We start from the raw sequence: 15,661 nt of genomic DNA on the forward strand, positions 1-15,661 counted from the left end.
AGCACAATGATAATACCAACATGGGCCAGTGAAGCGACATCCTCCACAACTAGACTGAAGAACAAAAGGACAGCAACTTGTCTGTTCCCCTTCCCCAGATTCCCGCGCGCTGTTCCCCTCCCCCAATTCCCCAATAAAATTTTTTTAAAAATGTTAATTGATTACTTCTTAGTTTTTGTTAGAAATTGAGGTTTTAAGTGTAAAAATCTCAATACATGTAGGAATAACTGTGGTATTTCAGAAGTGTTCCTAGAATACCTCAAAAAGATTTGAAATTGCATGGGAAACATTATAAAATAAGTAATAAAAACTTCTAGGATTAATTGTATGGGTAAACAATGGTTGTAAATTAAATGAATAGTCAGGGCTATGGAACAGACTGCAGGAAAAGACTACTGCTTGGTTCTTCTCTCCTCCCTGCCGCCCCATTTTTTGTTTTTTCCATTCCTTCATGCATCACAGTATATTTAATCTGGACTTAGAAGAATGAATTTATGAGCTGACATTATTGAAAAGAGACATCTTACACTATTGCCAAGGTTTGATAGAGTCACTTTAAGAAAATGCCAAGTTGTTAACTGCTTCCTTTCACAGGGAGCTCCCAGGAGACAAAGATTTCAAAGATCATTGACTGCCACCTGGAGGTTTTGATTTGTTTTTGTTTTGAAAGGACATAAAAGACACACTACAATCTCATTGGAAGGGACGTTATTAGACACCTAAGTTTGAGTGGACATGTACCCTTGTCTCTGACACTCAGCAATAGACACTGAAGACTCCTCTAGGATGAGAAGCTGCTACTATCAGAGGTAGACAGCTATCCCAAGACACTGACAAGGCCTGTTTACCTATGGATTGATACTGAACTCAGAATTCATTTTGTTTGATTGTCTTTACCTGTCTACTAATGATATTAGTCATAATAATATTGGGTTGTCGGAAAAGTCATGACGTATTTTTTCTGTTTTTCGTTGCAAAAATGCATCATGACTTCTCCGACACTTGTTTTAAAAAACCTATTTGATTGATACTTTGTAATAACTTTAAACAAGATTTTGTAACATCCTAGGTCATACGGCATAATATATTCAATTTTATGGCTTGATTTTAAAAAATCTGACTTTTATACCACCTCATGGTATAAAACTGCATTTTGGCAATATGTATAAAAATGTAAACTGGATACAACTTTTGATTCAGCAAATGCTGGAATTCACGCCAAAGAAAGAAAAAAGCAAGTATACCAAGTTTTATGTACAAGAATGCTCATCACAGCCTTACTTATAATAGTGAAAAACTGGAAGAAATCTAAGTGTCCACTATTACAGAAACACTTTTTAAGATTATAGTGTACATTCATCCAATGGAATATATGTGTTCATCTTTAAATGTGTTATCTATACATACTTATTGATATAAGAAGATATTTTGTGAATTGCTTTTCACTGAATACACTGGATAGCTGACAGAATTCTACTGATTTATATTTGGGTTGTTCTAACTTTTTGCTCTAACAATATATTTTTGCTATGATGAACATTCCTGTATATTTGCAGAACCGTTTTTGCAGGATACAGTTCTTTAAAAGTATTTACAGGATACATTATGCTCATGAACATGTTTTAAGATATACTGTACAACTGCTCTCCAAAATGGCTGCACCAACTTTCACTCTCACTTAATATTGAACTATCTTAGCTATTATTCTTTTTTATCTTTCTCATTAGACTGGGGTGGGGATGAGAGTGTAATCTATTTCTTATTTTAACAATGAATTTGTTCAATTGTCAACTGTTCATCGGTCATTTGTATTTTTTTCTCCTTTATACTACATATTCAGCTACTTTGTCCATTTTTTTTGTTTGTTTGTGTTTCCACTGATTGGAAGAATCTCTTCACATATTAGGAATATAATTCCATTAAATATGCTGTAATTCTTTTCCAGTTTGTCAATGTTCTTTATATTTTTCTTGATATGCCAAAATATGTCGATGTTTCCTTTACAGTTTCTAGCTCTGATATCCTGCTTTAAAAAAAATAAAAGGCATTCCCTACTTGAAGACTATAAACATAATACCTATTATTTTCATTTCATACTTTATGTCTTTACATTTGTATATATTATGGAGACTGAATTCATTTTCTCCTCAGATCAGTATGCAATTGTCACAATAGAAATTATTGAATAATCTACCTTTTCCCCAATGACTTAAGTGCTATATTAAGCTTATGCTAAATTTTCATATAAAAAATATGCCTCTAGACTCTCTATTGAGAGAGATGATCTACTGGTCTTACGTCCTTCAACAAAGTACTATTTTTCTTATACTTCAGTATCCAATTTAAAAATATAATCTCAAAATATTATGACTACAATCCTGCCCCTGCCCTGCCCCAATGGAAATACATTCACCACTGAAGTGCTAGAGTTACTGAACTAGGTAAATCATTTATAGACTTAATAAAAGGAAAAAAATCAAACATACCAAAACCCCACTACATTTCAATGCTTTCTGACTGGGTATGTCTCACACAAATGCACTCTTATATGTACCTTAATAGTTAGTTGTGAAGAAGAAAGTTTTTAATGCCCCTACCAAATGGTACTTTTTCCTTTTTTCCCCCATCTGTTGAGACATTTGAAAATGGAGTTGCATACTAATCACAATGTATTGCCAATATAATCTATTTATATCCTCCTCATTTCAAGAAACTTATCCTTTCAAATGTAAAAGTAAACAGTATATAAAAGATAGTATATAAATTTTGTGGTTTTCAGTATTTTTGCTCTTAAGAATTCCTCAAAAAGTGTAGACTTCAGGCCGGCCCAGTGGCGCATTGGTTAGCAGTTGGCTTGGGACGCCAGCTCTGAGCAGCAGGGCCCTGTTTCGGATCCCACATGAGGGCCCGTGACACTGCACCCTCTACAGCTAAGATGTGAACAACGGCTCAACCTGGAGCTGGGCTGCCGTGAGTTGCCGGCGATGGCACAGGCTGCAGCCCTTGCTGCAGTGGGCTGCCATAAGCTACCGTGTGTGGCCAGCAGCCAGCATGAGCGGCTGGCAGCTGGTGTGAGCTGCCAAGAGCTGCCGTTGAGTGGCCATCTAAAGGCCGGCAACCGATCTGCCTCACCCGAGAAGAGCACAATGTTAATACCAACATGGGCCAGTGAAGCAATGTCCTCCACAACTAGACTAAAGAACAAAAGGACAGCAACTTGTCTGTTCCCCTTCCCCGATTCCCCAATAAAATCTTTAAAAAAAAAAGACTCTTGTTAAAAAAAACAACAAAGTATAGACTTCTAACTACATCTAAATTTATAAACAGAGTACCTGTTTAATTTTACTACAGATAATGCAGTACTGATTTTCAATATTACAGTACATGATTTTATAAATCATGAGAAAGCCTGAAAGAAACTAGCCACAAACATTAAAATGAGGGCTCTTATAGAAGTCATAAAAACTTTTGATGTTTTGTTTAAATTATTACACCTTAATTTAAAATGAGAAAATAGTTTTCTCTTTTCTATTGAGCAATATGTACTTTTTGTTCAATTACACAAGGAGCTATGGCAAACACAGTCCAACTTTTTACTTCCTTGGATGAACAACAGATTCATGAATATCAGCAGAACATGCTAGACTGAAAATAATATTTCTCCATTGCTTTTTAAATATAAAATAATTGTTTACTGATTTTCAATCGTCAATTAGTGAATAGCTAATTTAAAGACAACACTAACATTCATCTATCGTAATAATCATTTAATAAGCAGACAGGTATCATGATTTTAAAAATTCAAACATAATGGAAAAATAGGTATTTTATGATTTGAAGCATGCCAGAGCAAGGACATATTAACAATTCAAGATGAGGGAAAAGAGGAACAAACTTTCTAGTGATCACTGCTGCCTGTTTACATATAAATAAATATCTAATTAAATGTGTGTATCCATGAAATTTCATTTTTGGAAGGAATTTAAGAAAGTAACCAATTAGAGAAAAGGTTAAATTCCATTTTATGGAAAATTAAAATACTGTGTGGCTGGTTAGCAGATATAATTACTTGGAAAAATAAACAAAAACTTTAGATACAACCCTTTTATAATGATAGATGAAATTTGCCCTTTAATATAGTGATTTACTCTTTATGATGATAACCTAATAGAAACTTTTGAAAGAACTTTATTTTCTACATCTGAAATGAAATTATTTTGTTCTTATTGTGTGTGGCTTGTTTGTTACTTTATTTGTAGGCTTATTTTTTATATGACTTTGTGTGGTGGCCATCTTTTTAGAAATCACTACTCTGAGAAAGTTTAAGAAGCAATGACTAAATATATCAATTGTGTGCTAGTGGTTACCTCTGGAAGATGGCTTAGGTTGTAATTTAATATTTTACTTTAAACAAAAGACCAGAAAAAATAGGGTAAAATATTAACGATTAGTTTAATTATGATGATGGGTACAGAGATATCCATTATATTATTAATACATTTGAAATGTGTGGTAATCAAAAATAACTTTGAAAAAAACCAATGATCATGTCTAAACTCTACCAACAAAGGAATACGTTTTAGATCATCTCTAACAAGTCAGCATTTAACCTGAAACACATTTAACAAATATTTAATGAGTACCTAATATTCAGTCAGGTTTGAGAGTAAAAATACATGAGTCCTGCTCAAATGACACAATCTAGTGACAAAGGAAAAAGAAGAGGAATGGATACCAATCAAATAACCATATAAGTGCTCGCTTCGGCAGCACATATACTAAAATTGGAACGATACAGAAAAGATTAGCATGGTCCCTGCACAAGGATGACACGCAAATTCGTGAAGCGTTCCATATTTTAAAAGAAAAAAATAATAATAACCATACAAATAAATATAACCTAACTGTGATAAGTGCATAACATGCCATGAAAGTATACATCCAGCTGCAGGATACCTGACCTAGTCCAAGGAGTTAGGAAACTAAAGTAAAGGCTTATTTGAAATTTAAAGGATGACTCCTTTAAGCTGGATGGGGTAGGAGGAAATTCTAGGAAGAGGAAAACAACATCAAAAACATCTTGTGAAGAAGGTATCAAGGTACTTTCCAGGAAATAGATGTAAACTGTGTGGCTGAGGTGTAAGGAAACGAGGAGGAGTAGTTAGAAAGGGAACTTGAAAGGTCATACAGCGCCAGATTAAGAAAATCCACAGAAAGGCTGGAAGATTTGAATTAATCAAATTTGCAATTAAAAAAGAATCCTCTGGCTATAATGTGGATAACTAACTGTAAATGGGCAAAGGTAGATGCACTGAAACTAGATAGAAAATTTACTGTCATTATTTAAGTGGAGACGGTGAAGCTTAAACAAGAGTAGTTGTGGTAGTAAATAAAGAAAAGTTCAACTTCTGTCTGAAGACTGTCACTGTTCAGAAATCTACATTTCTCAGTATTTTCTTGTTTATAATCAGACCATCTACTTATCTTTAACTTTCTGGCAGCTCCACTATTCTTCAAAATTTTTCTAAAGATCCTCAGTCACATTAGCATGTTAATTCAATATTCTAGGGTATAATCTGCCTAGATCTGGGGGTGTAAACTAATTTAAAATGCTCAAATTTCTTCTTTCCCTGACCTTTAATTCCTTTATCTACATTTTTTTAAAAACTCTTGAGAGAATGAAAATATAAATCAAGACAAAATATAATTCTTTTTTATCCATTAACCCAAAAGGCCCAAACTGCCATTTCAGTCTCCTCTTCTGCCACCTGTCCTCCTTACCCCCTCCTGCTCATCATAAACTAAATTCAATTTATACCAAACTCCTGGTTCCTCAAAGATATACTTTCAGATGGCTCTGTAACTGAACAAATGCTGTTCCCTCTTCACCTGAATTGTTCCTCAACTGAGAAATCTAGTCCATCCTTTAAGACTCAAATCAAATGTTACCTTCAGAAGCCTTTCTTTACTCTCTCAATCAATATCTATCCATCATTACATTCTCTACAAACTTCCACTATGATAAAGCTACATACAAGCTACTATTTGCTTCTGTGTGTATTTCCCTCCACAAGATGGTAAGAGCTACAGTTTCTAAGAAAAACACTGACTTATTCCACATGTCTTTAGTGGTTGAACATTCAAAAAATATTTCAAGAATAAGTGGTCACATGCAGTGAATTTATCATTTTCTCATACATCTTGAACCCATAACTCTAAAAGGGAAAGGCTTAGAAGGGGGGAAATTACTTTTGTTTTGTTAAGAACTTTTCACAAGAATTGGCTCATCATGGAATTTCGGCTCAACACAATTTTTATAGATTTATGCTACTCTTGTATTTATCCCTGGATATGTACTCATCCTTAATATGGCCATTAATATCCTTTTCCATTGGAGCTGAGAACTACCTGTGGAATAACCCTGGTTTCTTTGACTGCAACTTTCTCAGGTTTACCTCTTTGAAATATCATCCTTCACTTGGAATCACTATAATACAATTTCTCTTTTCAATAAATTTGATTAAACTTCCTAAGCTTAAGAGACATGCCTGATTGTGCCCAGCACTTCTTTCCTTAACATAAAGTCTTAGGCAATGGTTCTCAATTGAGGGCAATTCTGATCCCCAGGAGCCAAGTCTTGAGACATTTTTGGTTGTCAAACTGTGGGAAAGGAAGGAGAGTATGCGACTGGCATCTAGAAGGCAGAGTCCAGGGATGCTGCTAAACATCCTACAATGCAAAGAAAAACCCCAAAACAGAGTCATCTGACCCAAAAATGTCAACAGTTGCTGCTGATTTAAAGTGAACTGAATGCTTTGTCTTAAGGTCTGTCACGTCTCAGGGCCGGCCGAGTGGCTCAGTTGGTTAAGAGCTCACTCAAGAGTGTGAGCTCTGAGCAACAGGGTCACCGGTTTGATTCATGGCCCGAGCTGAGCTGCAGCTGAGCTGCCAACAGGTGGCAGAATGAGTCAACTAAAAACAAAAACAAACAAACAAAAAAGATAAAACCAAGGTCTGTCATGTCTCAAATGCTAACCAATTCAGAATTGCAATTACTCTCATTACTTTCTCAATAATTACATTATTGGCAAAGCACATAAAGATTTTATCAATTGTTCTACATGCCTTTATAAGTAGATAGCTGCTACACCATCACTACCATACCCATTTATGCCACTTTTGTAATCTAGATTAGGAAAGCTATTACACAGTATGCTACCATAATATTTGGGTTTATTTTTTTTATCCAAACAAATGCTGTCTACCACATTTTTACTCTCAGGGTAATGGATTTTCTTTATACAACGCTTTTCCTTCCTCCATTACCTTCTTTTAGACTATGGTAAGATTAGTTTAATAAATACTTACTTGTTTAAATACTAATAATAAGTACTAATTTGTTTAAACTTATTTGTTTAATAAAGACTTTTCTACTAACATATTATAACTATGAATTTTGTACCGCAAAGTTTCAGTGACATTCATAATGGTTTATAAAAATATAGTTATAATCACCATTCCCAAATTCTCCCTTCCTTCACCTCCCAATACCGCCCCACCTAACATGTTTCTTAAAAAATGTAACTCCTACCAAGATAAGTTCATGATGGGTATTTCTCTAACCCCTACCTAAATTCACCTTAAAATCTTTATCAGTTATATGAGGCTGACATATTTTCTTTGTAGCCCTCATTATTTAAATATCATACACCAGAGTCCAGAACAACAAATCTTTAACTAAATATTCGGTCAAATGGTAACAGATTCTCTTTTCCCTTTCAGTCTCCACACATTATTCAACCCAAAGAAATGAAAATTAACAGCTTGTAATATAGTTAGATCTGAAGTTTAAAATATTTCAAGCTGCTATACTTTAAAGCTGTTATACTTTAGTGAGACTTGGTACATACTAAACAGAAAGATTTTCTCTCATATTCCAGGTGTATTCTTAGATCACTACATCCAATATCTGTCAGCAAAAAGCAATTCGAAACAAAACCTTTAGTAAAATAATTTTGATGTACTCACTAATGGAAGCTATTATATAAATATCCTTTATATAATAAACGAATTTCAGTAGTATGTAAAATACTACCCTATGAAAATCTATTACTCTGAAATATTACACAAATACAACTTCAGCAGTTGGAGGAAAATGTTATGTCATATAAATGGAATCATACATTATGTACCCTTGTGCCTGGCTTTTTTCACTTACCACAGTGCTTTTGAGATGTATCAATGTGATTGTACGTATCAGTTAGTTACTCGTTTTCACTGTTGCGTATTCCATTACGTAGATGTAACACAATTTGTCCATTTATCAGCTTCCAGTTTATAGCAATTATAAATAAAATTGCCTTAAACATTCTCATACAGGTCTTTGTGTGGATACATACTTTCATTTCTTTTGGATAAATACCTAGGAGAGGGATTCCTGAGTGATGTACTAAATGCATGTATAACTTTATAAGAAAAATGAAAACTGTTTTCCAAAATGCCTTAATTACTATTCTACAAACCAACCAGAAATGTGTCCGAGTTCAGCTGCTCCACATTTCCATATATATAATATATGTACTTGATTTTGTCAGTTTTTAAATTTTTATTCTAATATATGTGTACTGGTATCTCATTGCAGCCATAATTTGCAACTGCCTAATGACTAATAATGTTGAGCAGCTTTTCATGTGCTTATAGGTCACTTGCATAATCTTCTTTGGAGAAATGTCTATTCAAATCCTTTGCTCATTTTCAAATTGGGTTGTCCCTTTATTTTTGAGTTGTAACACTTCTTTATAAATTCCAGATACCCATCCTTTATCAGGTATATGATTTGCTAATATTTTCTCCTATTCTGTAGGTTGTCTTTTTACTTTCTTGATAGTGTACTTGGAAGCACAAAAGGTTTTAATTTTGATGATTATAATTTATTTATGTATCTTTTGTTGGTTGTACTTTAGGTATTATATCTAAGAAACAACTGCCTAACCAAGGTCATGAAGATTTTTTTAGAGTTTTAAAGTTTTAGATCTTACATTCTAAATTAATTTTGTACATAGTGTGAAGTAGGAGTCCAATTTCATTCTTTTGCATATAGATATATGCAACTCAGACAGTTGTCTGAGTACCATTTGTTCAAAAGACTATTCTTTTCCTTTTCACATGTTTTGCAACTATTTTCTCCCAGTATGTGGCTCACCATTCCATTTTCTTAGCAGTGTCTCCTAAATAGAAAAGGTTTTGAATTTTGATGAAGTTTAATCTATCTTTTTTTTAAAACAATGATTTGTGCTATTTGTGTTCCATTTAAGAAATCCTTGCCTAACCAAAGTCACAATTATTTTCTATGTTTTCTTCTGGAAGTGTTACATAGTTTTAAGTCTTACATTTAGGTTTATGATCCATTTTTAGTTAATTTTTGTATATGGAGTAAAGTAAGGCTGAATACTGAATTACCTTGTCATCTTTGCTGAAAATCAATTGGCCATAAATTGGTCTATTTCTGGCCTCTCTATTCTGTTCCATTTATTTATGAATTTAGTCTTTCATTAATATTATACAGTCTTGATCTTGAAATCCTGTAGTGTTAGTCCTCCGACTTTGCTCTTACTTTAAAAAATTGTCCGGCTATCCAGATCTTTCAAATTTCCATATGAATTTTAGAATTGCAGGTCATTTTATTTAAAAAAAAAACAGCCTGCTTAGGTTCCGAAAACACATAGACTCTATAAATCAGTTAATTTGGGGACTCTTAACATTTTAATACTGAACAGTCTAATCAACATTGGACCATGCTGAACTTAATTAGTTCTTGAAGTTTTTTTGCAGAATCTTGAAGATTTTCAATAAAATTTTACTTTTTCCTTTTAATCTATATGATTTTTCTTTTACCTAATTGCACTAAAACTTCAGGATAATGTTGAATGAAAACAGTGAAAGATGACTGCCTTTTCCCAATCTTAAATGAAAAGTATTTACTCATACACAATTATACAATCTGAACTGTAGGTATTTTTGTAGATTCTCTTTAACAAGGTAAGGGAGTTTCCTTCAATTCCTAGTTTGCAGAGATATATTTTTAAATCAAGAATGAGTACTGAATTTTATCAAATGCTTTTGCTGCATCAACTGAGATGATACATGGATTTTATTTTTCAGTATGCTAATATGGTAAATTATATTAATTGATTTTTGTTTTTAAGATTTTATTGGGGAAATGGGGGAAGGGAACAGTGTTGGGGAATTGGGGAGAGGGACCAGCCAAGTTGCTGTTCTTCGACCTTAGATGTGGAGGGCACCAGTCGCCATCTGGGTGCCTAACAGCAGCTCGTGACCTCTAAGCTCAAGATGCTGTGTTCAATCTTAGTTGCGGGTGGACGTAGCCACCATCCATGCAGAGTCAAACCAGCAGCCTTGTTGTTAAGAGTGCACGCCCTATCCACTCAGCCATCCAGGCAGCAGCTCAGCTCAAGGTACCGAGTTCAGTCCTAGTTGCGGGTGGGCGTAGCCCACCATCCAACAGGCAATCTTGTTGTTATACCAGCTGAGCCATCCTGCCACATGTCAGCAGCTCAGTGACAGCTCAGCTTAGGCGCAGCATCACTGGCCCATGTGAGAGTCGAACCGGCGGCCCCGTTGCTCAGAGCCCACACTCTTAAGCCAACTCTTTACCAACTGAGACACTTGGTCGGCCCCACTAATTGATTTTTGAATCTTAAATTAACTTTGCAATCCTGGTGTAAACTCTCCTTGGTCACAGTTTTTACCTGACACTAGACATGATTTGCTAAAATTTTGTTATATTATCCTTTGTACTTTCCCCAATTTAAAAACCAGACTAAACTACACATGTTTATCAGTTAAAAGTGTAGTTTAGCTTATATTTTCATTTTATTTTACTTATTTCTATTATGGCTACTGATGTTTCTATTTATAAAATGTAATATAAAGACATACTTAGTATTATGAAAGCAGCAATGTTGCATAGCAAAAGGAGAAACAGATTAAGAAAGCATGTTTTCCAATTCTTGCTACCCTAGCTTTATAAAATTACACATTCCCCCTTGTACTAATGAGCATGTATCCTTTGCCTCTCATCAAATAAGAAATGGTCAGATTTCTGCATCTTTTTTTGTTGTTGTTCTTTTGCTAAATTGCTCAGTACGGAGATAAGCAAATGTAAACAATAATAAAATTTTGTGCAATTTCAGTAAGATGTGAGAAATTAAGAAAACGTCCATACTTAAAAAGTTCCCAATTCAGATCTGCTACCATATTCCAGAATAAAATTAAGGCTGAATTTTTATAAAAAACAGAAAACTAAAAAAACATAATACTGATAAGTAAAATTTTGAGAAAGATTTCAAAGAGTGGAAATGATAAGAGAAATTACAACATAGTAAAAACATTTGATTGTTTAGAAAAATAAAACATTTTAACAAAACATATGTAACCAAAATTGAAAGATAATACTAAAACCAATCCAACCAAAATATGATCTAAATCTTATCAAGTCTTTCAGATTAAAAGTTTGAAACTATTTTAATAAGTTTTTAAATCAAATTTGTAAATGATAATATCTAATATCAAAATCTAAAACCGAGTTTTTAGAAAAGAACATCTGTAAAACTTAAATATAAAACAGCTTTCCTGAAAAAAAATTCTCATATCTCAGGAGGGCTTTTCATATGTAATCTATTCTTACCTGCAAGTATTAAAATATAATAGCTAATTCTTTAATAAAAGAAAAATAGAGTATAAATATAACATTATTGAAATTCAATGTGTATGGTCATTTTAACATATTTATTTTGGCCATTTACTTTTCCATTCCTTCTCTGCAGATTATTTTATAGATTCTCAGGATAGGCACCAAAACAGACTAATAAAGTTTCTTTCCAATTTCCTATTCATTTTATGTAGGAATAATTGATGAAATAACCAAAGGATAGACAAAGTAAAAAAAGAAGGGCCTGAATTATCTAAGTCAAAATTTCATTACATACAGTCTATCATTGACCTCCACAAAAATTACTTACATCTGCTTAAAAAGTTGTCAATATTTTTGTTTTTTCTTAAGGCAGGAAAATCCAAATCATATACCAAAGCATCCAATCCATCCTAAACAAATAAACAAACAAACAGTTAGTTTTTGGATCACCCCATACACTGTCCTTTTTTATGAGAAAGAATAAAACACATCCTTTAACATTTAATTTGTCCTCTCTCGTACAGTTAGCATTCCTTTAACATCTTCTACAAGGTTACATGAGTACTGGGAGAAGAGAAAATTTGTTTTTATTTCACATATAGATTTTTCACCTAACTCTCCCAGACAGAGAAGCAGCAAATCACCACCAACTGGCTACAACTGACTTCAACTCATGCCATTTCCCTTCACAAGGGCATAAAATTTTATTCTTTACTCCCCCTTACTAGTGCATTTATTTCATAGACACTCATCAAAAACAAATGGCCTGTATTTGTGACTACAAATATTTTACAAAGTAGTAACTAAATAGTAGCTCCTAAAATATAAAGTTTAGTATAAAATAAATTCTGCATTTAGATAGATTTTTAATTATAAAAACATATTGGATTTTCATATGGGCTCTCTTTATTTCCTTGAAGCACTTAATAAAGGCAACCATAAGTAAAGAACAAACATGAGCTTTTACTTTTACTGTTAAGTGAATATATAAATATTATGTAAGCAAGTGCAGTGCAATGTGAAGGTATACCAATCAGTGTTGAAATAGGAATGCATCTATTCAGGTTATATCTTGTCATGTGGCAAGAACAGAACGGACATTCAGACAAACCCAAGTACTCTTCTTTTTATTTAGCTGGGGAAATCTAATTTGCTGTAGCAGAGCCCAAGAATAAAAACTGAAGCAGCAAAAGAAGACGTAACTTCTGCAGACCTATACAGTCATTTCATCAAAGGAGAAATTAAAGCTAGAGGACATACAGATTTTATACTTGTGTTAAGCCATGGGTGTGAATCACCCAGCTATTTAAGAATACTTAAAATATTACCCTATGAAACCAAAAAGAAGAGTCAAATTTAAACAGGCTTTAAAATATATCATTGCATGAGTTGGAAATGGACCATGGAGAACACAGCTAATAATACTAATACTGTTGACTGCTTTAAGAGCTCAACCCATCCTATACTGGCTTTTCAAAATTCAGAGGTTTGTGCAGATCCGAAGAAAAAGCTTCTCCACTAAAGGAAGTTCATCTCTTCTTGAGATACATTTCTTAGAGTCTTATAAGCCATTTGAATATTTGTTAATTCTTTTACAGAAAAGAGATGAGAACCTTTACATGAGAACTTGATTTTTAGAAAGACCAGCTAATGCTCGGTCTGTTCTAGATTGTAAAACAAAACCAATATATTCACTATTTTCTAGGAGATGGTAAATTAAATATGAATATATATTTTTTTAATTTTTGACTAGATTTTAAGTTCTTTAAGACAGAAACCACAGTTATCTCATTTTTTCCCACAATGCCTTGAAGAATAACCTGAACAAGTGGCATAAAATGTACAATAAACCAATGATTTTTATGCTCAACAGCAAAGGCATTACATTATTCAAGAAATAATTTTCTTAGACTAAATACTAAGTTTCAATGTACCATGTCACTTCAAAAAATTATTATAGGATAGTGCAAGTACAGTATTCCCCCCTTATTCATGGTTTCAGTTACCCATGGCAAACCTCAGTCCAAAACTATTAAATGGAAAATTTCAGAAAGAAACAATTCATAAGTTTTAAATTGTGCGCTATTCTAAATAGCACGATGAAATCTCACACCATCCCGCTCCATTCTGCCCAGGACGTGAATCATCCCTTTGTCCAGCGTATCCACACTGTATATGCCACCCACCCTTTTTAGTCACTTAGTAACCATCTCAGTTATCAGATCAACTGTAACAGTATCGCAGTGCTTGTGTTCAAGAAACCCTTATTTTACTTAATAATGGCCCCCAAAGTGCAAGAGTAGTGAGACTGGCAACTCAGATATACCAAAGAGAAGCCATAAAGTGTATGTATGTACAGAAAAAAACATAGTATACACAGGGTTCGGTACTATCTATTGGGTTGTCAGAAAAGTCATGATGTATTTTTCCTATGTTTTTCGTTGCAAAAATGCATCATGACTTTTCTGACAACCCAATATAACTTCAGGCATCCACTGGGGGTCTTGGAAAGCATCCTTGCGGATAAGGGGGATGGGGTGGGGGGACTACTGTACTATTAGCTACACAACAAAAATTTTAGACCAAATTTTGACACCTTAAAGTTGTCTGGGAAATGCCAAGTAGTTATAATGTGATAACCTCAATATATTATTACACTTTATAATAACTATCATTTTAAGAGCTCCTTGTAAACATCTACTTCCAAAGACCTTTTCCAGTTTAAAAGGTTCAGGGCATCTAACTTTATATTAACTTAAATTACTTTCTAATACCAAATAAAACTTTAAAAAGTGAGAGAAATGTATATTAAATTTTACTCACATGCTCTCTTTGGCAAATATATTTAAAATAACTGCCTCCACTCTTACTCCAAATAAGTTTTTAGAAAAATTATTAAATGTTAGAAAAGAACCTCAAAAATTACCTTAACTACCTCATTTTATAGCCAAAGCAAATAATAATCAGAAATATTAACTGACTCGTCTAATGCCACACAGCTAGCTAGTAAGCTGTGTAAAAATCAAAATATTCTTAGTCTAGTAGTTATAGATGTAACATGACCATGATAAAAACATGACTTTAAAAATCCTCAATCTCTTAAAAATGAAATTAAGCATTAAGAATAAACATGTATTTTTAAACCAAAGGTATATTACTCAAAAATTGGTAGAAAATCACAAGTCATTCTAATTATACCTAGAAAGTATACTGGCTAGGACTCAAACCTAGTGTTCTGGCTCAAAATCTTACATTTTCTCTAATGTATTCTAATATACACTACTCCTTCTTCTGCACAACCCTCCCTAAACTACCTATTAAAACTAACAGTTCCTTTTGTATTAGTTATTTTTTACTTCAGTCTTCACAGCTAGATTTCAAGCACAAACTAAATCCCAGAACTGAGCATCATGTTTTACTAAAAGCATAGCAGATACTGTTGGCTCTCCTACCCCAACAATTATTTGTACCTTCCTAATTTAACCTTGATTTTGTTTGGGCCATCCACCTCCCTCCAAGAGCTTCCAAGGAGGGAGAGATCTTCCCCAGCTCCAGGAGGGTGATTAATCTAATCTAAGGCAAACGTGGAGGCCCATTACTCTTGCCAGTGTTCAGCTTAAATACAGGAACATGGTAATAATCTGGTATGTGAGATGTGAGGGAAAACCTACAGGAAGGTTTCTGAGAAAAAAAATTTCTTCTTTCTGGAAAGGATACAGGTAAGACACAGTCTCTCCTTTCATGAGAAATTACCATGTCTGTATGCAACAGCTAAACAACAGCAGCCATCTTGCAACCTCAAAGGAAGTTGGCAGAGGACGACAGAGACAAAGGATGGAATGAACCTGGGTCCCTGATGATGTTTGTTGAACCACTGAATTAACCTACTCTGGAGCTACTCAATCCATACTTTCTTAATACATTTTCATTATAGTTTAACTCTATTTG

The 15,661-nt window shown here is 33.6% G+C and overlaps 1 protein-coding gene across 1 annotated transcript in view; it reads right to left on the reverse strand.

The window, feature by feature from the left end:
* The window catches only part of ROCK1 (Rho associated coiled-coil containing protein kinase 1), a 156,572-nt gene that overhangs the window by 106,180 nt on the left and 34,731 nt on the right, over window positions 1-15,661 (reverse strand). The window contains exon 2 of the mRNA XM_019653871.1: window positions 12,042-12,123. Within this exon, the coding sequence (XP_019509416.1) occupies window positions 12,042-12,123 (82 nt within the window). The remainder of the gene's footprint in view (window positions 1-12,041; window positions 12,124-15,661) is intronic.

This window comes from Hipposideros armiger, unplaced genomic scaffold (genome assembly GCF_001890085.2).
Source record: "Hipposideros armiger isolate ML-2016 unplaced genomic scaffold, ASM189008v1 scaffold_209, whole genome shotgun sequence".
Lineage (NCBI taxonomy): Eukaryota > Metazoa > Chordata > Mammalia > Chiroptera > Hipposideridae > Hipposideros > Hipposideros armiger.